Source organism: Streptopelia decaocto (genome assembly GCF_964273445.1).
Source record: "Streptopelia decaocto genome assembly, chromosome: 8".
Lineage (NCBI taxonomy): Eukaryota > Metazoa > Chordata > Aves > Columbiformes > Columbidae > Streptopelia > Streptopelia decaocto.
This window is the reverse complement of record NC_138662.1, coordinates 13,469,155-13,489,117: the sequence shown is the minus strand read 5'-3', so window position 1 is coordinate 13,489,117 and position 19,963 is coordinate 13,469,155. Positions and strand designations below refer to the sequence as shown.

General features: G+C 40.4%; 1 protein-coding gene across 1 annotated transcript in view; it reads left to right on the top strand.

Annotated features, from left to right (window-relative positions):
- The window catches only part of TAFA1 (TAFA chemokine like family member 1), a 215,770-nt gene that overhangs the window by 161,623 nt on the left and 34,184 nt on the right, over window positions 1-19,963 (top strand). The window contains exon 3 of the mRNA XM_082060013.1: window positions 10,344-10,484. Within this exon, the coding sequence (XP_081916139.1) occupies window positions 10,344-10,484 (141 nt within the window). The remainder of the gene's footprint in view (window positions 1-10,343; window positions 10,485-19,963) is intronic.

The following is a 19,963-nucleotide window of genomic DNA, read 5'->3' as shown; positions in this document are numbered from 1 at the left end:
TCTTCTTTGTTATCAGTGGATTTATTTAATTAACATTTAACAGAAATCCTAAACATGTGAGGTTTTCATGTATCATATGAAACAATAAAGGATATGTTATGAGTGTAATAAGCAACTTTGGGTCTCTTTAGAGGTTGATGGGAAAGGTAATATAGTTTTCCAATTTGGAGAGCAGATTGAAGATAAAGGCATTTAATAAAAGGATTAGGTAGTTTTAGAGATCTGGAAACATCAAGGTGCTCAGGCAAAGCCTGTTGGGCAAGAGCAAGACTCTGTCAGGACGAAACAGCGCTCGCATGGTTGACATAGAATAATTTCTAAATCCTTTCTTAGTAACTACTTCTCATGCACACTTCTATATTCATTTCTCATCAGCAGCTATGGCTAAATCATATATTTCTTATCAGTCTGATTATTTCACCTGAAAACAGAGTTATCTTTCTTCCATTGTGTGCCTTTTCTAAGACTCATACTAACTTAACCATTCTTTGGATGCCTTTTGCTGGCAGAAGTTAGAAGAACAACATTTTGAGGCCCCAAGAACAATATTCTGTGGTTCGCCCAAATTTTGTACTTAGGATATTTTCAGGCCTAATTGCAATTGGTATTTTTGCTGTGGTCTGGCTAGAAACCGGAGATGCCAATATTGAAAATGTTTGTTTCTGTTTAGCAGCAGAAATGTTCATTTCTCCACAGCTTTGTTACCTAGAGAATTTGTTCTTGGAAAGAATTGTGCAGCTGCAAAGCAATGATCAGAATACCACAGTAGGTCTTTTTAATCTCTGGTTTTATCTCACTGCCTGTAGTTTAAGTTATAGAAGAAGCACTGCTTCAAGGCAGGTATATTACATCTATTTTGCCCAAACTGTTTTATTTTATCCTCTCTGACAAATTAAATATTAAATGTTCCAAACCACCCAAGTGACTAAGGGCAAGATTTTTTAAAAGTTTCTTCTAGATTTTATGCTCAGCCTTACTAGGCCTACATCATTTAGAGCAAGGAGTCCCATTTACAAGTGATATAGACCTTTAGGAGAGTCATAACTCACTGAAAATCAATGAAACTTAGGTTCATAATGCCTATTACTTTTTGATATGGAGCTTAAGTTATTTCTCAGAAATAACATTCTTCTATTTCTGCATTTTCAAAGTCTTTTCTCTTCATATGCATCCACTCAAAGGTTCTTAGAGAGCTGGTGGGTGTGCTCACTAAAGCACTTTCAATCATTTGTCAGCAGTCCTGGCTAACTGGGAAGGTCCTTGTTGATTGGAGGTTGGCAAATGTGATGCCCATCTAGGAAGGTCCGTAAGGAGGATCTGGGGAACTACTGGGTTGTCAGTCTGACCTTGGTGCCAGGGAAGGTCATGTAACGGATTGTCTTGAGTGCCATCACATTTCACATACAGGGCAACCAGGTGATCAGGACCAGTCAGCATGGGTTTATGAAAGGCAGGTCCTGCTTGACTGACCTGATCTCCTTCTATGACAAGGCAACCCACTCAGTGGATGAAGGAAAGGCTGTGGATATTGTGTACCTAGACTTAAGTAAAGCCTTTGACACCGTTTGCCACAGCGTTTTTCTAGAGAAAATGGCTGCTTATGGGTTGGATGGGCATACTCTTCACTGGGTAAAGAACTGGCTGAATGTCCAGGCCAAAAGAGTTGTGGTGAATGGAGTCAAATCTAGTTGGTGGCCAGTCACAAGTGGTGCTCCCCAGGGCTCAGTATTGGGGCCAGTTCTGTTTAATACCTTTATCAACAATCTGAACAAGGGGATTGAGTGCACCCTCAGTAAGTTTCCCGACAACACCAAGTTGGGTGGGACTGCTGATCTGCTTGAGGGTAGGAAGGCTCTACAGAGGAATCTAGACCAGCTGGATCGATGGGTTGAGGCCAATTGTAAAAAGTTCAAAAAGGCCAAGTGCCAGGTCCTGCACTTGTGTCACAACAACCCCATGCAATGCTACAGGTTTGTGGAAGAGTGGCTGGAAAGTTGCCCAGTGGAAAAGAACCTGGAGGTGTCAAAAGCAGCTGAATATACGCCAGCAGTGTGCCCAGGTGGCCAAGAGAGCCAACAGCATCCTGGCTTGATCAGCAATAGTGTGGCTGGCAGGACCAGGGCAGTGATCATCTGCTCGTACTCATCACTGCTGAGGCTGCACCTCGAACTCTGTGTTCAGTTTTGGGCCCTTTGCTACAGGAAAGACCTTGAGGTGCTGGAGCGAGTTCAGAGAAGGGCAGCAAAGCTGGTGAAGGGTCTGGAGAACACATCTTATGAGAAGCGGCTGAGGTAGCTGGGGTTGTTTAGTCTGGATAAAAGGAGGTTGAGGGGAGACCTTCTCATGGTCTACAACTACCTGAAAGGAGGTTGTAGCATGGAGGGTGTTGGTCTGTTCTCCCAAGCAGCAAGTGATAGGATGAGAGGAAATGGCCTCAAGTTGCGCCAGGAGAGATTTAGATTGGATATTAGGAAAATTTTCTTCCCGAGAAGGGTTGTCAAGCACTGGAACAGGTTGCCCAGGAAAGCTGTTGAGTCACCATCCCTGGATTTATTTTAAAGATGTGCAGATGTGGTGCTTTGGGACACGGTTTAGTGGTGGACTTGACAGTGTGCTGTTAATGGTTGGACTTGATGATCTTAAAGGTCTTTTCCAACCAAAACTATTCTATGATCCTATGATCTCTTAATGGCATTCTAGAGCTGTAAATCCCACCAAAACTTCTAATTTCTAACCTTCATTTCTCAAAGTGGCTGTAAGTTGATCTCTCTTTAAAGTAAAAAAATCTCATTAAAAGACTGAAGATCCCCACTATGAGAACATTGGATTCTTGGCTGCCTCGTGAGTTACATATCTGCTTTTTGTAGTTCATCAATACAAGAATGCTAATACTACTTATTACAATTCACTTTCAATACTCCCTGTGACAAAAAAGCAATCAAACGTATGGGGTATGTGTATGGTCCTCTGCAGGCAGCTCTGCCTGATTGCTTTCACTCTGCTGTTTATCAGGGACAGCATACACACACAATAGGTGGGATTTTCTCATAAACTGTCATTTTTTGTGTATATGTATAGTGTATGTGTGCATACAAAATCATAATTAAAACTACCCATAGCTCTTCTTCCCTAATCGCTAGAAGCAAATTCCTCATCAGCATTCCTCTCCAGCCCCTTTTGCCCTGTTGTCCTCTTGAATACTCCAGCCGACACTGGTTATTGCACTGCCATTTGAGATGCAATGTGCCAGAGGCAGTAGCTGCTTAGAATACTGCCTTGTTTTTCTGGATACCATTTTTCCTTTGATTCATCTTTAAGAATTTTTTTTTTTAAATATGCATAAGAATAAGGTCCTGTGCAAATTTCTCAGGAGATCAATTTGCAAGGCTCTTTAGTAGAAAGACCTATTCTCTAGTGTGTATATTGGTTTGATATGGAAATATATAAGCCTGCCCTAGATCCACCCACATCTCATATAGTGGTGCGCTCTGGGTTTTCTGTGTGAATTCAAGACCAGAATCTGTGCCATTTCTTCTTTACAAAAAATACTTATTTTTACTTTCTGTGAATAAACCAGTTTTTGAGAATCAGAGTCTATTCTGGGTATAAGTATAAGAATCTGTAAATCTCTCAGATAAAAACCTCCTGTGGCTGATGGCAGAGAGCATTGGTAGAAAATTGTAAAAGACTACAGATCCATGTGCTAATTAGAGCTTTCCATATCCCTGATTCCCCTATTATACTGAATGGGAAATAAAATACAAATGAAAAAAATGAAAGAATTGGTATTCAAATGAAATATTAACATTCGGATGAACAAAATATTTTAAAGATATTATTTTCCTCTAGAAATTCTTTTATTATGTATTTCTGTAAAAAAGTTTGATTTCATGGAAATGAAATTTTCTTCTCCAACTCAAACCAAGACAGTAACATTCCTGGTCTTACTGGAAACAGGGTCTTTGTATTGGTGACACAGGAATAGGAGCGTCCACTGGACTGGGTTATTGCACCACCCACCAGGAAAGAGTCCCATGGGCTCTCAGCTGAGCTGGAGCTCCACAAGTTCTCTTTTAAGTGACCCAAACATCAAAAGAAGCTCAGTAGGAGTTCAAAATAAACCACAAGGTGTAAATCTACAGGAAACCCAAGTTTTGCTAGCTAAACTCCTCATGGAACTAGTTGTTCTGGTCTTTTGTAAACATTATTTAGAGGAGGTTCCCTGTGTCTCCAGAACCCTACCATAGCAACAAGATTTGAGAAAGTAGTATCCCAACCTTAAACTTAATGACCCACTGCAGGAGTTGCTTATGTTGCTGCAGTTGCAATGAAAATACTGAATATTAATGAACATATAAATATAAGTTTAGGGAACAGACCACTGCAGTCTGTTCTGGTACACTGGGCAAAAGAAATCCAGTATATAACCAGGAGGCTTGTGGAGCATGTGCAGTGTGTTACAAATTCCCATGGTGGTTATTGTTACTCCATATATAATGAGTAAACCGTGAATCTGTTTGTATCAGTTATCATAATGGTAAAGAATTAACTATGGCTTAATGCTAACTTTTTATACTTGGGTCCATTTTTTTGATGGTACCTTTGTGCCACTTAAAGTTCATGGGCAAATTCAGCTATTTTGTAAATTCATTGTGACTGATGGCACTCTGGCAGCTGAGGTGCAGTTAGTCTTGGCCTTATAAAAATGAGTAAAAACGCTAAGCCCCATCTGAATTCTCTGCAGCATTGTCACTCTCCCTGCACAGAAATGCACACTCCTCTGTGTGCACAAATGCATCCTGTAGGCTTGATCCTTTTCCTTCTGGAGGAGATACAGAGTGTCAGTGGATTATATGTAAACCAAAAATTTGAGTGTAATTGTGCTGTGGCTATGAGGAGTCTTTTATTTGTTCACTTGTGAAGTGGCTCGTGGAGTAGCATGGGACTTTGTTTTTCCATCTGTTACATATTTCTGTCAGAAGCAAAAATGTTATTTTGTAAGTAACATAGAAGTAGCTTATTATTTCTTAAAGTAAAGTATAGTATTTTCCCCTGAGCACAGTGTAGTCTGTAGTTCTGGCACATTAGCTGGCATAAACATTTTGATTAAAGCTTATGAATGTATTAATTACACCTGGGAAGTTTCCAAAGCTTATTCAAACTGCAGCCCCCAAATCTGAATTCTTCTTAGCAAATGTAAAAATAGCTATCACAGGATTGTGTTTTCTTTCTCTAGGATGTTTGAATAAAGGCATGAGGTGGCAAGGGTGCACATTTTTTTACCAATTAGTTCATGTAGGTACTTTTTCAGAAAGTCTTCATGTGTCTGATGAATTTTTTTACTGTCATGTCATTAAACACTTTCTTGAAGTCTAAAGAATTTCAATTCTGTTTAAAGTTTTCTGTGGTCTCCCAGGTCTAAGCATCATCAGCATATACTTAAGCCTTTATCACAATAACATCACTGGGTTTATGACCCCAAACAGAATGACAACACTGGAACAGAGTCTGTCTAGCTGAGACTGTATAAATAAACAGAGCTAGGAAAAACAATAGTATTTCTAATGAACTCTCTGGAAATGTTGATAGAATTGGTCCGTATGATTTCCTTTGCTCATATTCCCAAGGTGGGTTGCTTATGGTGCAACAGAAGACAGAATTTGACCAGCAAAGCCTATAAAGTTGTTTGGTTATCACTATTTTTTGTGAGTAACATGAGCAAGTACTTACAACAACCTTCAACTGGATTAGGTTGTCTGGTGCATTGATGATGAGATAGAATCAAATGTAATAGAGGATCTGAATTCTAAAATCACTGGGTGTATGACCCCCAAAAGAAAGGCGTATCTTATCTATCAACCGTCTGTGCCTCCGCCAAAAAACCCAAGAAGTCTCACCTAAGCGGTGCTTTGCTCATGCATTCATGCACACTTGCATTCATTATGACTGACCTGCCCTAGGAAAGTCCATTAAGTGGAACTCATTTCAAGCACAGATGGTCCTGAATAGCTTAATGTCTGCCTGGTGGCCAGAATAAGTGAATTCTTGATGGCCTTAGACTTCTGATCACATACATGCAGCCAAGGAGGAAATGAAAACATGTTTATCATTTTGATAAACAACATCTCTCATTGCTGCAGGATGTTCCATGTAACTCAGCAGAGTCAAATACTATTAAATTGTCATCACTGTCAAAGAGAGAACATATAAGTTTTGCTACCTGAGTCCTAGTTAATGACTTCCACAATGTATAACGCAAATCAGCACTACTGTTTGCCTTTTATATGTTTGTTTACTGATAAATTCAGGCTTGGCTAGAATACAGAGGTGAGTTATAATTTTGAAGTGCAAAATATGCTTTTATTATTACATCTCAGCTAGAGATATAAAAAACAGAGATGACTAGAAGATGGCTTTTTGGCTTCTGCCAGGCATGCACTCAGACCCTATAGATTATTAGATATTTTAAATCACAGCCACCCAGAGTAGGTTCTTACTTATCATAAAATATTTTACTCTGCGGTGTGTAAACTTAAGGTGGCTTTATAACAGAAATAAACATGAAAATAGTTTCAGGAGCTCAGTGTCCTCCAATTAGAATTAAACCATTTGCAGGAGTTACAAACAGTTGTCCCTGTTTTACAGTAAGAATGATAGATAATTTCTACAGTTTCGTATTTTAAGCCTATCCAGAGCAAAGACTCCCGAAAGGCTAGGAAATATGAGCAGAATTGTAACGCTACAGATAGTTGCCATCTTCAACAACTCAGAGTCCTTCCCAGCAGCCAGTTCTGTCCCCCTTGCTTCGATAGGCATCCCATTTCCTTCATGCAAAGTTCATCAGCTGTTCTTACTGTCACGTCCTGCTAATGTCTGCTGTGAAGAGGATATAAGTCATGTTAGGACATTTTCGTTTACCTCAGAAGCTTTTTGAAGAAACAGCAAAGCTATTCCTAATTTACAAGTTCACATTTCATTTTTAATCTTTTTTTTTTTCCTATTTTCTTGGGGCAGGAGAGAATTTAAAACAAACAAACAAACAAAAAGGCGGTATTTTTCTTACCAGATGGATAAAACAGCCACTTCATGAAATGTAACTGTCAACAAAAGATTCAGAAGACGCTTACTTAGAGGATTTTAAGACTCTTCCCTCTCCTTTTAAGACCAATGGCAATTCCCCTATTGACTTGAAAGAATTGGATGAGGTTGTTATTGTGGAAACAAAGCCAGAAGCTGCCTTAGCTCAATAGACCATAAACTTCCCCCAAAAAAGACACATCTGTTCTTTGTGACAAGGATTTAAACTTTTGCTACACTCAGAGCCTACTGGGTCAATAATTCACATTTTTTCAGGACTCCCAGCACTGTAACATTTCGCCAAGTCTTCCTGTAATCTAGAAGCACCACTGAGAAAAAATCACTGATTCAGGAGCAGAAGTCTTCTGATTTTGGTATTACGGCATTTCTTTGTGCCCTCTCCTGCTCCCTCTCTCCCCCAAAAAAGAGAAAGTTGGAAAAAAAATGCAGAATGAAGAGATACTTCACGCACACATCTGAACATGTTAAAATGTTTTCAGTGGAAACTGAAGACTGGTTCATGTTCCTCTACCTGCTCTAACTTCTTCATTTGTACAGCTGAGATAGAGATTTAAGTTGAATGTGTATCCCTGCCCAATATATTTGTGGTATATGTATTTCTCTGACTAAAGTAATGAGGAGTGTGTTTTTTCATTTATGTGCTTTCCTACGATCACTGTGGCTATTTGTATTTGTCAGAGTTCCACTGTCTATTCCCATTTCATATATGGCTTTTAAAAAGTCTAACATGTATATGCATGGTTGCTAAAATATGTACTGGGTGTGTAACATGCATAACTTTCTCCATGTGAGATAGATTTTTTCTTCTGTGTCAGAACTGGGAAGGGTCTTTTATTGTTATTATTCTTATTAGTCACATTACAGTTATAGTCCATGCAGATAAAAGTTCCAATTAATATACTTAACTGTCTAGTGGTAAAAAAAAAGTGTTTTTTCATTGCTGTTAGTGTTTCCTTATGTTTTGCCATTCCTAAATAACTATACACTTTGAGTTAAAATTGTTATTACTGCAGCAACTTGAGCTTCCACATAACAATTAAAGGTGTCATAAAGCTCATACACCACAACCCATTATTTTGAATAGATAACTAAGCAAGACTATGTCATGTGGTTATTAGTACTCATACAGCAAATTAATAGAGAAAATTAAGCATTTAGCTTATTCACAGATACTTACCACACAGTCTACGTAGTCTAAATTTAGAAATGCTTAATACTGTGTACATTATCTTTACTGTTGCGGTTGCAATCAATAAAATCACAAATCTTTCTTCTCTTAGGGTATACCCATAAGATGAATTAAACCAATGAGAATCTTTTCATTGCTTTCAATATGATTTTGATGGGACAACATGGAGTTTACCTGAAGAATTACTTCATAGAAAAATACAAGTATTTGGGGCTGAGTTGATTGTCACAATTCCTCTTACTTCTAAGAGACACTTAAAAGACCATTTGTCAGATGATGGGTTTCTGAATTTTTGCTCTTCCATGGCACCTATTGGCTTTCAAAAAGCTTGTGTCAGCAGGCCAAATGCACCTAATAACTAATACATCTAGCAGAATTTTTCTCCTGATGAGTTAAATATTTACTGCAGTGTTAGTCTTGTTTCATGCTTGCAAACTCATCAATGCTTAATCCCATGACCAGGCAACCTAAGCCCATTTATCCTAATGGACATTCACAGGCTTTCATCCACTGACTCACCCTGGAAGGTCAATGGTTTTAAAATTTAATATTATAAAACATTACCACACTTTGTGGCATCCCTGTTCATTGATAGTTGTGGTACCACTTAATACTGTGAGTACACCTGATAGCACACCACCGTATGACCGTAACTATATATGTTCAAGGGAGATTCCTCCCTGACCATCTACCCCAGTGCTTGGCTACAGAAACACCACATTTGTAGAATTACCAGGTAAGAGGACTTACTCCTGAGCAGGGAGATGCTACTGGACTGACCAACCTCTTCCAAAATCCCTCTGTTCACAGACAGACATGGATCAACATCTCCAAACTGCTTATTCTCCTACCTGGCTGCAGGGTTACTATAGTGTTCAAAAGCTCCCAAAGTTGTTTCAAAAAGCCTGAAAACCAAAGATAAGAATAGTGCTTTTTATGCTATAATAAAAGCAATGTACAGTTAGCATTTCATAGTGGCATAAAGTAATAATGCTTTTCTATAATAGCAAGCCTTCTTACACATCCTGCTCTTTAGTAGGCTGTACACAATGTTTTGAACTAAGTTTAAGCAAATCCTGCCAAATTTATGCTGCAATTTCATAAAGTAGCCAAATATCTGTGGGGAACAGACTGGTGCTGTTAAATACTCGGTGATTATGAGCTAAATAGAATCTGAACTGAGGAAGTGAGAAATTACTTGGGCACTGCATTAGCCCACTGTGGTGTCTCATCTCCTTGCACTGCATTGCTGAGGTGAAGGTGAATAATACACTTGATGCTTCGTTTCTGTACATAACATATGCCACAAACACCAAGTATTCATAAACCCTAAGCCACTGTCTGTCTGTCGATCACTCCTTTGTGTTCTCCACCTAATCAACCTATTGCAAGTGTTCATAAAGAAAATTAGGGAGAAGACTAATTAAGCCTCGTGGTCTTGCACACAAAGGGAAGGATTCCTGCCCTTAAAACTGCCAATTTAGTGAGTGGGTTAGCAAAGGTAAGTGCTGCTGGACCACCCTGTAATTTGAAGAGGCTGATTGTCACTCCCTAAGGGCTGAATACTAGCATAGAATCAAAGATTTGGAGAAAAAGCTTATTTCTAGATGGATTCCCTTAGTCCTCGCCCTTGTGCAAGAGAATATTTGGAGGAAGAGGTCTCCAATATTACAAGAATAAAATCAGCCAACAGTTGTTGCGCATTTGCTGCAGTGTGTTACCTACATTTCTTCAGGGCCAGATCATGACACAGTCATTTTTCAGGCTAAAAATTCTGCTGACATCAGAGAAGCTTCTAATATAAGATGGGCACACTATATCTACTGTACAGGGACTTTTATTTGCATTTCCTATTAAAACTGAAGTAGAGCAGCACCTGGCTTAGTCAGGAGCACACGCAATGGGAGAAATGATGCTGTAATCCCACCTGTACAGACGTACTGACAGGAGCATGCCTGGGTGCTTTGACTAGCTACTGCTGCTCTTCCTAATCAGAGTGTCAATGTTCTCTTTTTCATTTTTTTTCTTTCTTCTTTTTTTTTTTTTTTTTTGCCAGAAGGAGGAACGTGTGAAGTTATAGCAGCACACAGATGCTGTAATAAGAATCGAATTGAAGAAAGATCACAAACAGTAAAATGTTCCTGTCTACCTGGGAAAGTGGCTGGGACTACAAGAAACAGACCTTCTTGTGTTGATGGCAAGTAGCTCCTCCTGTATACATGTCTCTGATTGTGTATCATCCAGTAAATAGCTTTAAATCTATAGATTATGCGTAGGAACTTTGTTGTATTCTCTGTTTAACAAAACAGAAAAGTCTATAACCAGAAGAATGCATTTACACCGTGTTGCCTGGTACTTTAGTGCATTAATCTTTGCACGTGGGTCACATTCAGATTTACTCACAAAAATGAGAGTACAGCATTCAGTACAGGATAAGTATAACAGATTCTGTGGTAATATCAAGCTCTTAATAAATAACAGGACAACATTTTCTTTGAGTCACTTCACAGGGTCCCCCATTTGCCACATTAGTTTTAATTCATAAATATTTCAAAGGACAGTGGTGATTCATTTTGATTTGATTAGCCATTTCAAAAGTCAGTGGCAAAAAAAAATACAAGTAAATGAATCCTGATAAAAAGATTAAAAGATGCATCTTTGTCTCTTGAAATCACTGGTATTGTTTCTTGTCATGGGCATTTATTTGATGAAGGAAAACCACCATGTTATTTGTGTCTGGGTTTCCTATCAGGTCTAGTTCCACAGGGTGTGTTTCTCTCTGGGGCTCCCCTGCCAGCACTTCAGGGTGAAACTACACAGTAATTGGGAAGGAAGCCATGGCTTGGAAGTCCTTAGCAAAATGTGAATCTCATAAGAAGATGGGAAGTGGCACTGATCCCGTTAGTTACCCTTCCCAAACAAGCCACTCCATATTATAAAATTCCTCTGTGCAGCAGCCTTGTGAAACAGAATATCTCATAAAAGTTCCCCACTGCTTTTTGTGGTAAATGTCTTGTGCCATATTTTCTACCACCCCACCCTTCAAAGAGCCAGAGGTTATTTGGTTGGAGTTGAGGTGGGTTCTGTCCTGGGCTCTCCTCATCCTTACTGTGGCTGGATGTCCAGGGGTGGTGGCATTTCTTGGAAGCACCCAATGTTTCCTCTTTGAGTCTGTTGTTTGGCATTCAGCTTCCCTGTGAGCAAGTGAGAGGGGGAAGATGTACAAGCAAACACTGGGAAAAATTTATTCTTCTGGGCAACTTTCCTCAATGGCATGCTGCAAAGGCACTGGCAAAGGAGCAGGGGCCAGTCCAGTTGTAGCCAGAGTACTTGTGGGTGTTGTGGATTATGTAGACAAAGCTCAAAGGCTTGCACATTCTGCAATAAAAAGATGAGAGATTGGGTTTGCCTTGGAGGAGGAGAACCTCATGTTTCCTCAGCAAGTGTTTGTGCTGCGTATGTATCAGGTTCATTTATTAAAGATAGAAGAAAAATGTTTTATTATTATGCTTTCAAATTTTTACATTATGAGGCAGTAGTTCATAGCTTGTTACAGTGGGAATGCGATTCAGCTTCTGAACTGATGACTAAAAACAAGCTATGAATGCACCTGTGAGTGATTATGCTTTAATCCACATTCTGTCATTCCGTTATTGCTTAATTATCCTGAAAAAAATTAGCCTTTATTTTCTGTTAAGCACACTCATAAAGCTGTAGGTGAAACCTACAGATGGTCTTAACCAAAGATCGGCTGTAGAAGCCTTAAAGAATTTAATATTCTTCAGTAGGTCATGAAAAACAGAGACATTGTGTAGAGAGACACCATTAATTCAGATCTTATAATTCTCTTCAGAGAAGAGGAGCTCAAAGAATGATGTGCTAAGAAAAAAAAGTTGGGTGCAGGTGTGGACTGGAGCCTAATTGCTCTGTCAGGATTACAATAAAAAGAAATGTTATTGTCTGGAATTTTGAAAGGAGTAAGGATAAAACAATGGCCAATATAAAAGTGCAAAGTTAGTCCCATTGAAGTCACTGGTAAGACTCACAGTGACTTCAAAGCCAGCAGATGTGAACTACAAAGAAATGTCTTCCCTTTTCAAGTTTAGTTGTTGTAGTCAGCCCATAGCTTCTTTTGTAGATGGCTGGTGAATGGTTCAAAAGCCCAATATGCTCCTCGTAAAAATTAACAGAAGGGACATTTTCTTTGGCCTTTTTTTTATCCCAGACTTTGCTTTGTGACTCCTCATAAAAATTAACAGAAGGGGCATTTTTTATGGCCTTTGTTTTATACCAGATTTGCTTTGTGACTTTTGATACACTGACCTGTTTTAAGTCAAAACTTTGACCTATTTAGTGGTTCTGTTCTTGCTAAGGCAAACTCCCAAACTTCCCATAGGAGTCCCATTAATGTCAATACCTTAGTTCACACAAAGATTTGGGATTTGTTATTTCTTTTGTACATGAGGACATTTCAATAGGTCATCTGCAACTTTTTGCCTTCTTTACCTACCATACTGAAACAATTAAGACCATTTAATCTCACACTGGGTTTTATACTGCATACAATTTCGAGCCATAATCTATCATTAAGAAAGCTTGCTTGGAACCATTACTTAAAAGTCCATGGATGTTCAGGTACAGCAGTATACTCACAGCCAAACAGACTGATCACCTTTGAAAGGTGACAAGGGCTGGGAGATGCCACATTAGCAGTTTGACTCCCATCTGTGGTTGATGATTGCCTCGAGCCAGCTCCACCTGATGGCTGTTTAGTAGTGCATATAAAACAAGCTGAACTTCAGCTCTGCTCTGTTTATACTATTGGCCAAACTGTGCGTTAATGGGATTGTAATCAAGCTTTTGGTGTTTCTCAGTCCAGTTTCATCAGAAAACACCTCATCAAGGCTGATGCTTTGACAATTTGAGTTCATGTTACAGAGGAGAGATTGCATTGCCTTCCACTCCTACCAGCCATTGCTCCAGGACACAACTGGGCTGCATGGAGAGGTAGATTTATTTTCTGTTTAAGAGAGAATACAATTATACGTAGGAGTTATCTTAACCTTTTTAATAAGTATCCAGGGTGATAAATAGTCCTTTTGTCCTCTTGCTCTGAGCTCTCATCATAGGCAGCACACCATCATTGTACATAGGATGCTCCTATGCAATCCTCCTCCTGAATGAGCTGAAATTCAGACTGAGAATGTGGGGGTTTTGTGCTGTGAAGGGCAGGATGTTGCCATGTATTCCCAAGCATCGCTTCCTGTCGACTCCAGCAAACTTTTTCTTTGGGGCCTCATCTTAAAAAAAGTATGGTGAGGCCAGGCTGTGACAGCTTCTGAAGTTATAAGTTATTCCTTGCTGCTTATTCAACAGACACTGTCCTAAAACCTGCCTCAATCACCAATGAATTATGTAGTAGCAACAGTGAGAGCAAAACAAAAGCCAAATCTTGTCATGAAACAGAGATGCCAGTTTCTGTTTCTTTGCCTCTTCTGTTGCACATTTACTTTCATGATTCAAGGTCTTTTTTTCTTTTTTTGAAGGATGGTTTCAATGCTCCCTTCACTCTGTACAATTTATCTTGCATGTCACTTGGCCATAGCACATACCACAGGCAGCAGTCTGTTCAGCTCTCTGTCATGGTTGTTATTATTTTCTCCATTTCCCCTCATACCTCTCCAGAGCAAGTCCTAAATGGATTTACTTCATTTGTGTTACAGCAGCTTGAGAATGCCCCTTTATTTTGAGCAAAGAAGTGTCGAGCATGGCCGGGGAGTCCCCAGCCCTCTGCCTCCAGGAGATCCGTGCAGCTTTGAGTGTTCCTACCCTATGCTGCAGCAATGCCCACCAGGTATATCCACCATCTGAAGGTACCAGAGCAAGCCCCTGACCTACCATCCTGCCCACACACTTCAGAGATGGCCAGGGTCAGCACAGGGCTTGAGTTTGCAGCTCAGACAGGCATGCAGACCCCCCTAGCTTCACACTTTGATGGGCCTACTCTCTCTTGTTTTTGTGTTACTGCAGGCATGTGTTGTGCGACGTGCTGGCTATTTCTGCAAGGGTTTCTTAGCCATGCTTCTGATTCACACCCTTCCTCTCCACTATGCTCACAAACAGCTTGTCTTCCTTGTGTCAGAAGCCCGTGAATTTTCCTCCTCCTGCAATAGGCTCTGTAGGCCTATGAGGGCACTCAGCTGTCAGCACAAATAGCTGGGATTTGCCCCCTTGCTAGCTGACACATGGCCAGTACAATCTCTCCTGAGGGTTGAGGTTTCATTTCGTTGTCTTTATAAACTGAATTCTTCTTCTGGTACTGTGGTTATCCAAGAGAGATGTTCCCAGTGATGTCCTTTAGAGCAATGCCTCTTGCGTTCCTATTTGGAAGTTTCCCATTCCCTGTAAGGATGCACACTTTTGCTTTCTACTGCACTTTGCAGCAGCTGCTCATGTTCCTTTCAGAATATCAGTAAATACATCACAAATAGCCTGTGTGAAGCAGGTAGGAACAGAGGCCACGTGAGCCCATGAGGTTACTGAGTAAATATTAACAGAAAAGCTCTGATAATATTCTCTCAGTTCTAATACTTCATATGATTGCTATAAAAATGTAATAGGAATAAAAGATACTTATAATTTTAATTCTGTCACTTTTATGCTGTGAATAATGTGCTTTGTACCATATCATTTACAGTGGTATTGAACCATTCTGTACAGTCAGTAGGTGGTTATGTCTCTGTGTTTTTCAAGGCCTTTGAATAATACATAATTTGTTCATCTATACTGAAGTTTACTGTGTTATGGTTAATGATGCTCACAGACACACATTTTTTAATGCTTGAATTTTTGTGTTGCCTTCTCTTCAATCTTCCAGTCTTTTTAAAATTCTTTCAGAGGCAACCTCAATATTTCTTGCACAATTATCTGTGAAATTTGTTAGACCACAGAGTATGGAATAACAGAAAACCACCTGCACTGGCTTTTGAAATCAGTCACAAAGGGACTTTCATGCAGGTTGTGCATGTTGCCAGTGCTTTTAGGAAAAGAGCTGGTTTTAACACTGGTCAGAACCAATGTAGAAAAAGGAAGGTGCTACTAAAATGCTGTCCAGTACCTCTTCTTCTAAATTATTCCTTTAAGAAAGGCCTCTGCAGGGATCCGAGATGATCCAATTCCATGTTGTCTGCAACACAGTATTTGAAGCATTAGCTCTCAGGCAGCAGGACTAGTGTTTTAACTCTCCATGGGCTGCTGTTGTCCAGTTTATACCAGTCATGCATCAGGGAAAAGGGAAATCACTCAATGATAGAGAAAAATAAAATTAAATTAATCCAGTATTTCCCTTTCTCCCAGATTAGCTTTGGATCACATCCAGTTTCAATTAATTCCGTGATATATGAAATATTAACATGCATGTGCATACATCAGATTTCTATTAGTTTGAGGATTAGCCAGCACTAGCCACCATGTGGCCTTGTGAATTTACATCAGACTTCATCAGGACAGCATTAACAAATTAAACACAAGTCTTGATGACCATTGAGACCACTGTGATTGTTAATGCCTCTCTGGCCCTGCACCTCACAACTCTCCAGTCATGCTGCTGGGTGGTTAGTACAGCACATCCTTATTTTGCCATGTGCAACGGTGGGAGCAGAAAGATGGCAGCATTAATTAGCACTTGTTCCCTTTGCTGGCGCTTGCCCTTCTTTCTCTCACATAGGACCTGCAAATGAAAAGCTCATACCTGCTATGTCACTCCTTGGGCAGACAGTAAATGCAGCTACGCTATTAGCATGAGGTAATTTGTTTTATTTTTTTAAATTATGGATAAGACGCCCACTGTAGAGTAAGCATTCATAATTCAGGAGCACTGTGTTCCTGCAGTCAGAGGTGCAGCACATCCCCTCGCGGGTCCCTGAGCTGGTGCTCAGCCCATGCATCCTCCCACAGCACCTGTGCTACCCCAGCTCGCACTGGCTAAGAGAAACACACCGAAAAATACACAGGAAATACAGAAACTTCCTGGCTCTCCTCAGAGTGAGTGCAGGATTGGAGCCCTGTAGAACGAAATGAAAGACTCCTATTGACTTGAGGTCAGGTGCTTAGTAAATGCTTTGTTAGATAGAATCCTGTATCTATCAGCACTTACATCAAGAGAAAACAGTTCACAGTGACAAAGCCAATAGTTTTCTATTTATCTAATATGTACTTTAGGTGGTATCACCAGAAAGCCTTTTTTTTTTCTACCCTGTGAAAATACTTTCAATCAATTCTTATTTCTTGAAGAAAGGGGGGAAAAATGTTTTTGAAATCCAAGGAGTCAGCTTCTCATCCCTCTAGCTGTGCTTCGGCCTAGATAAGAAGAGATCTCAGGGTCCCATATTATTAATGCACTGTCTATATGAATAACGAGCAGGCTTGGTGAATTATTCCACACTCCTGGGAAAATCTATAGCCCTGTCCTTCTGTAGCACCATGGGAACTGAGCAAGAGACTTGTATTTTTTTGATTAGGTGAATTCAGATTACTTCATTTCTAAGGAGGAAAAAAATGTATCCATTCCACACTAACACCCATTTAGTAAGCTCAAAAAATACTCACAGCATATCATGTACACTATTAAAAAAGGGGAGAGAGAGAGAAGCCTAACTGTGTACTGAAATATTTTCTGACTTTGCATTTGTCCAGAAACACATCTTCTTGAAACGTCCTTGTGGCCACCCTGAAATTGCGCTCAGATCCTGAGAGGTGCTGACTTCAGGAGGAGCAAAAGCAAAACTGGCAGTGATGACGCAGAATAATTAGTTCATTTACCAGGGCACAGGAGCTCTCATTACCAGTTTGCCTTCTAATCTGCAGGGCAGAGGCTGAATGGAGCAGAGGGGAGGGATGTGCCTGACCCTGCCGCTGGTGGGTGAACTTTTGTGTCAGAGCACAGTTCCCAAACCCAACCCATCAGTGAGCAGCCTGCAGAGAGCAGAGAGGCCACGCTTCTTCCTGCGAAAATATATGTACAAACGTATATATTTGTGTGTATGCATACACGAATATCTGTGCACATACTGTAGAGCCATCCTGCTATGGACGGTACATCAAAGGAGCTGGTGATGATCAGATGTGTACCCATGTTTCCAGTGATTAAGGAAACAGGGGAGGTTATTCAAGGGTCAAATTTGCAGCCAACCTGAGCCAAAGTCCACAGTAAGGGCTGCCGAGTTAGGCGCTTCCCCATCTCTCAGCAAGGGCTGCATCGTTTGTGCCGCGTGCAAACATCCACCAGGCATTAGGGAGAAGCAGACAGATGATGATGTCTTTCTGGTGTGAAGATGGTGCAGCTAATGAGATCGTCTGACTGTGGGTTTATGTGAGTACATCTTCATCTCAGCTATAATTTATCTCCCTACCTATGCCTTATATTTCTTTCTTTTCCAATTGATATTGAGATTTCCTGTGTAGCAAAGCTCCCACCCTTTTTAATATCAAGCCCATAAAACAGCTGACTAATCCACCCCTGATGAAGTGCAGAGGGCTCACTTAAATCCCAATTTACACAGAAAAAAACATTTTCTTTTTCTACTTAAGAGGAGAAAAAAGCCATAAGTCATGTCACTATCTCCATCTGTGTGAGGGGTGGTCATTTTTCCCAGCTCCAGCTGACAGGTTTCAGTGCTGACACAGAGGGAGCAGAGCCCTTGCAGCCAACCGAGGTGCACAAGCAGCAGCCTTATGGTGAAATTACAGAATGGCACGGCCGCATAGCAGTGTAAAGACACACAGGAACATATAATTACTTCACCTCCATACAGAGGAAAGTAACCTTTCTCTAAAATACTTGCAATAAGCCCGCCAGAGGCTAAATGGAAAAACAGTAGGAATTTTCTCCTCTTATAGGTAACATTAAGTGTCAATCATAGGACTGGAAAGAGCCTGGTAAGGGGTTTTGGAGGCAGGGAGCACAGGCACTGAGGGCAGCCGGCCACACCGGTGTGCCAGGCACTGCAGGGAAAAAGAGACTCAAACTGGGTGAGAAAAAAGAGCCTAAAGTAAATTCCCTCACAGGGGTGAAGCCACAAGCAGGACCATACAGGTGAGCCCTGTGAGTTCAGGTAACATAAGGATAAGGCATGCTGCCTGGTCAAGCACAGAAAACAGCCAGGAGAAAGGCTCTTCGCAAAGACCTCTTGTAAATCTACCACGGTGAGCCCAGATTACCCCAGAAGAGGGGCAGCAGCCTCCTGGGACCTATCTGCAAATCTAGAGGTGGCAAATGGGGGGAACTTCAGCAATGCTGAGGGAGGCTCCTCTCACAAGTGGGCATCCAACAGTGCTGAGGGAGAGATTTCCAAATGTTAGGAACTAGATGGGAAAAGCGTGTCCAAGAGGAGATCACAAAGCTGGGGTGAGCAGTACCATGTCATGTTGCTTGGTGGGAAACATAGAAGTAGCTCGGAAGAGTAAAATCTGGATATCTAGAAGGATCTTGTGTGTAAGGTCTTTGATGTATTTGTATCCATCACAGCTACTGCAATGTATGGAGTCTGTTCTGTAGCTGCCCTGCGTTGCAGCAGCAAGAGCCTTGTTACCATTTACTACATGTGCATGGAGTGATATCACCAGGTGATACAGAATGTGAGATGTCTCAGGAATAAAAGGGTTTAAACCTTTGAACCATGTCTTTAAACAAAAGACTGGGTTTATCTGTGTCATCTGCAACAAAGCACAAGTGCACAGTCTAAGTACAATATTCCAAACGCATTCAGAAAGCAGTTTGACATCCAGAGACAGATTTTCAGCTGGCATAAACTGGCTCTTGAAATCCAGAGAGACCTGCTAGTTTGTGCCAAATGAGGATATAGTTTGTTGAGTTTAGGAAAATAAGCAGAGTGTAAACTACCTATTAATCCTTGCTTGTGACAGTCTTTAGGGAATATATAGGACTAGCATTTATCTAATCAGTGGCCAGGGGGAGCTTAGCGAAACGTTGAGGTCAGGTTAGCATCTGTGTTGTATCCCCTTACACAAATCTTTGCAGTAATTCAGATGATAATCTATCTCTGCCAGGAAGGACCAGATTACTAAATAGCTAATTCTACCTAAAGTCATGACACACATCTTTTCTGCATCCGATGCTGTATTTTCAGTGCAGCAGGGCTGTGAAATGCTGCTTGTCTACAGGTGTCTCTAATATAGTATAGAAAATACGTGATCAGAGTATTGCAGAGCTGTAAGTCTTTTTTTCTTTTCTTTCAAAGCTACCTTCTATCTATAAACATGGAGCTAGTTCACAAGGCTTGAATGTGGTTTGTAGGATTAGGATTTGAACACAAAAGAAGTGGATGATTAAGTAAAAATGGAAAATGCTGCTACATAGTGTGCTCTCTTTAAATTAAGTGTTGAGAACCTGAAGTTATTACACACTGAAATTTTAAAGAAACAACAACCAAATCTTTGTAAGAATACACTTCGTTAATCCTTTTATTGGTGCAGTCAGTTCAAATAAGAGTCATTAATTTAGCACTAGGATTGTCTGTTGTGTTGAACTACATGAATTAATCTGTCAACTGCAACTAGAGGCGGACAAGTCAACAAGTGTTCAATTGATTTCAGAGAATTGATTATCCATAAAATTGATCACAGACATGTTTCCAGTTCCTCCTCTCAGAATACAGC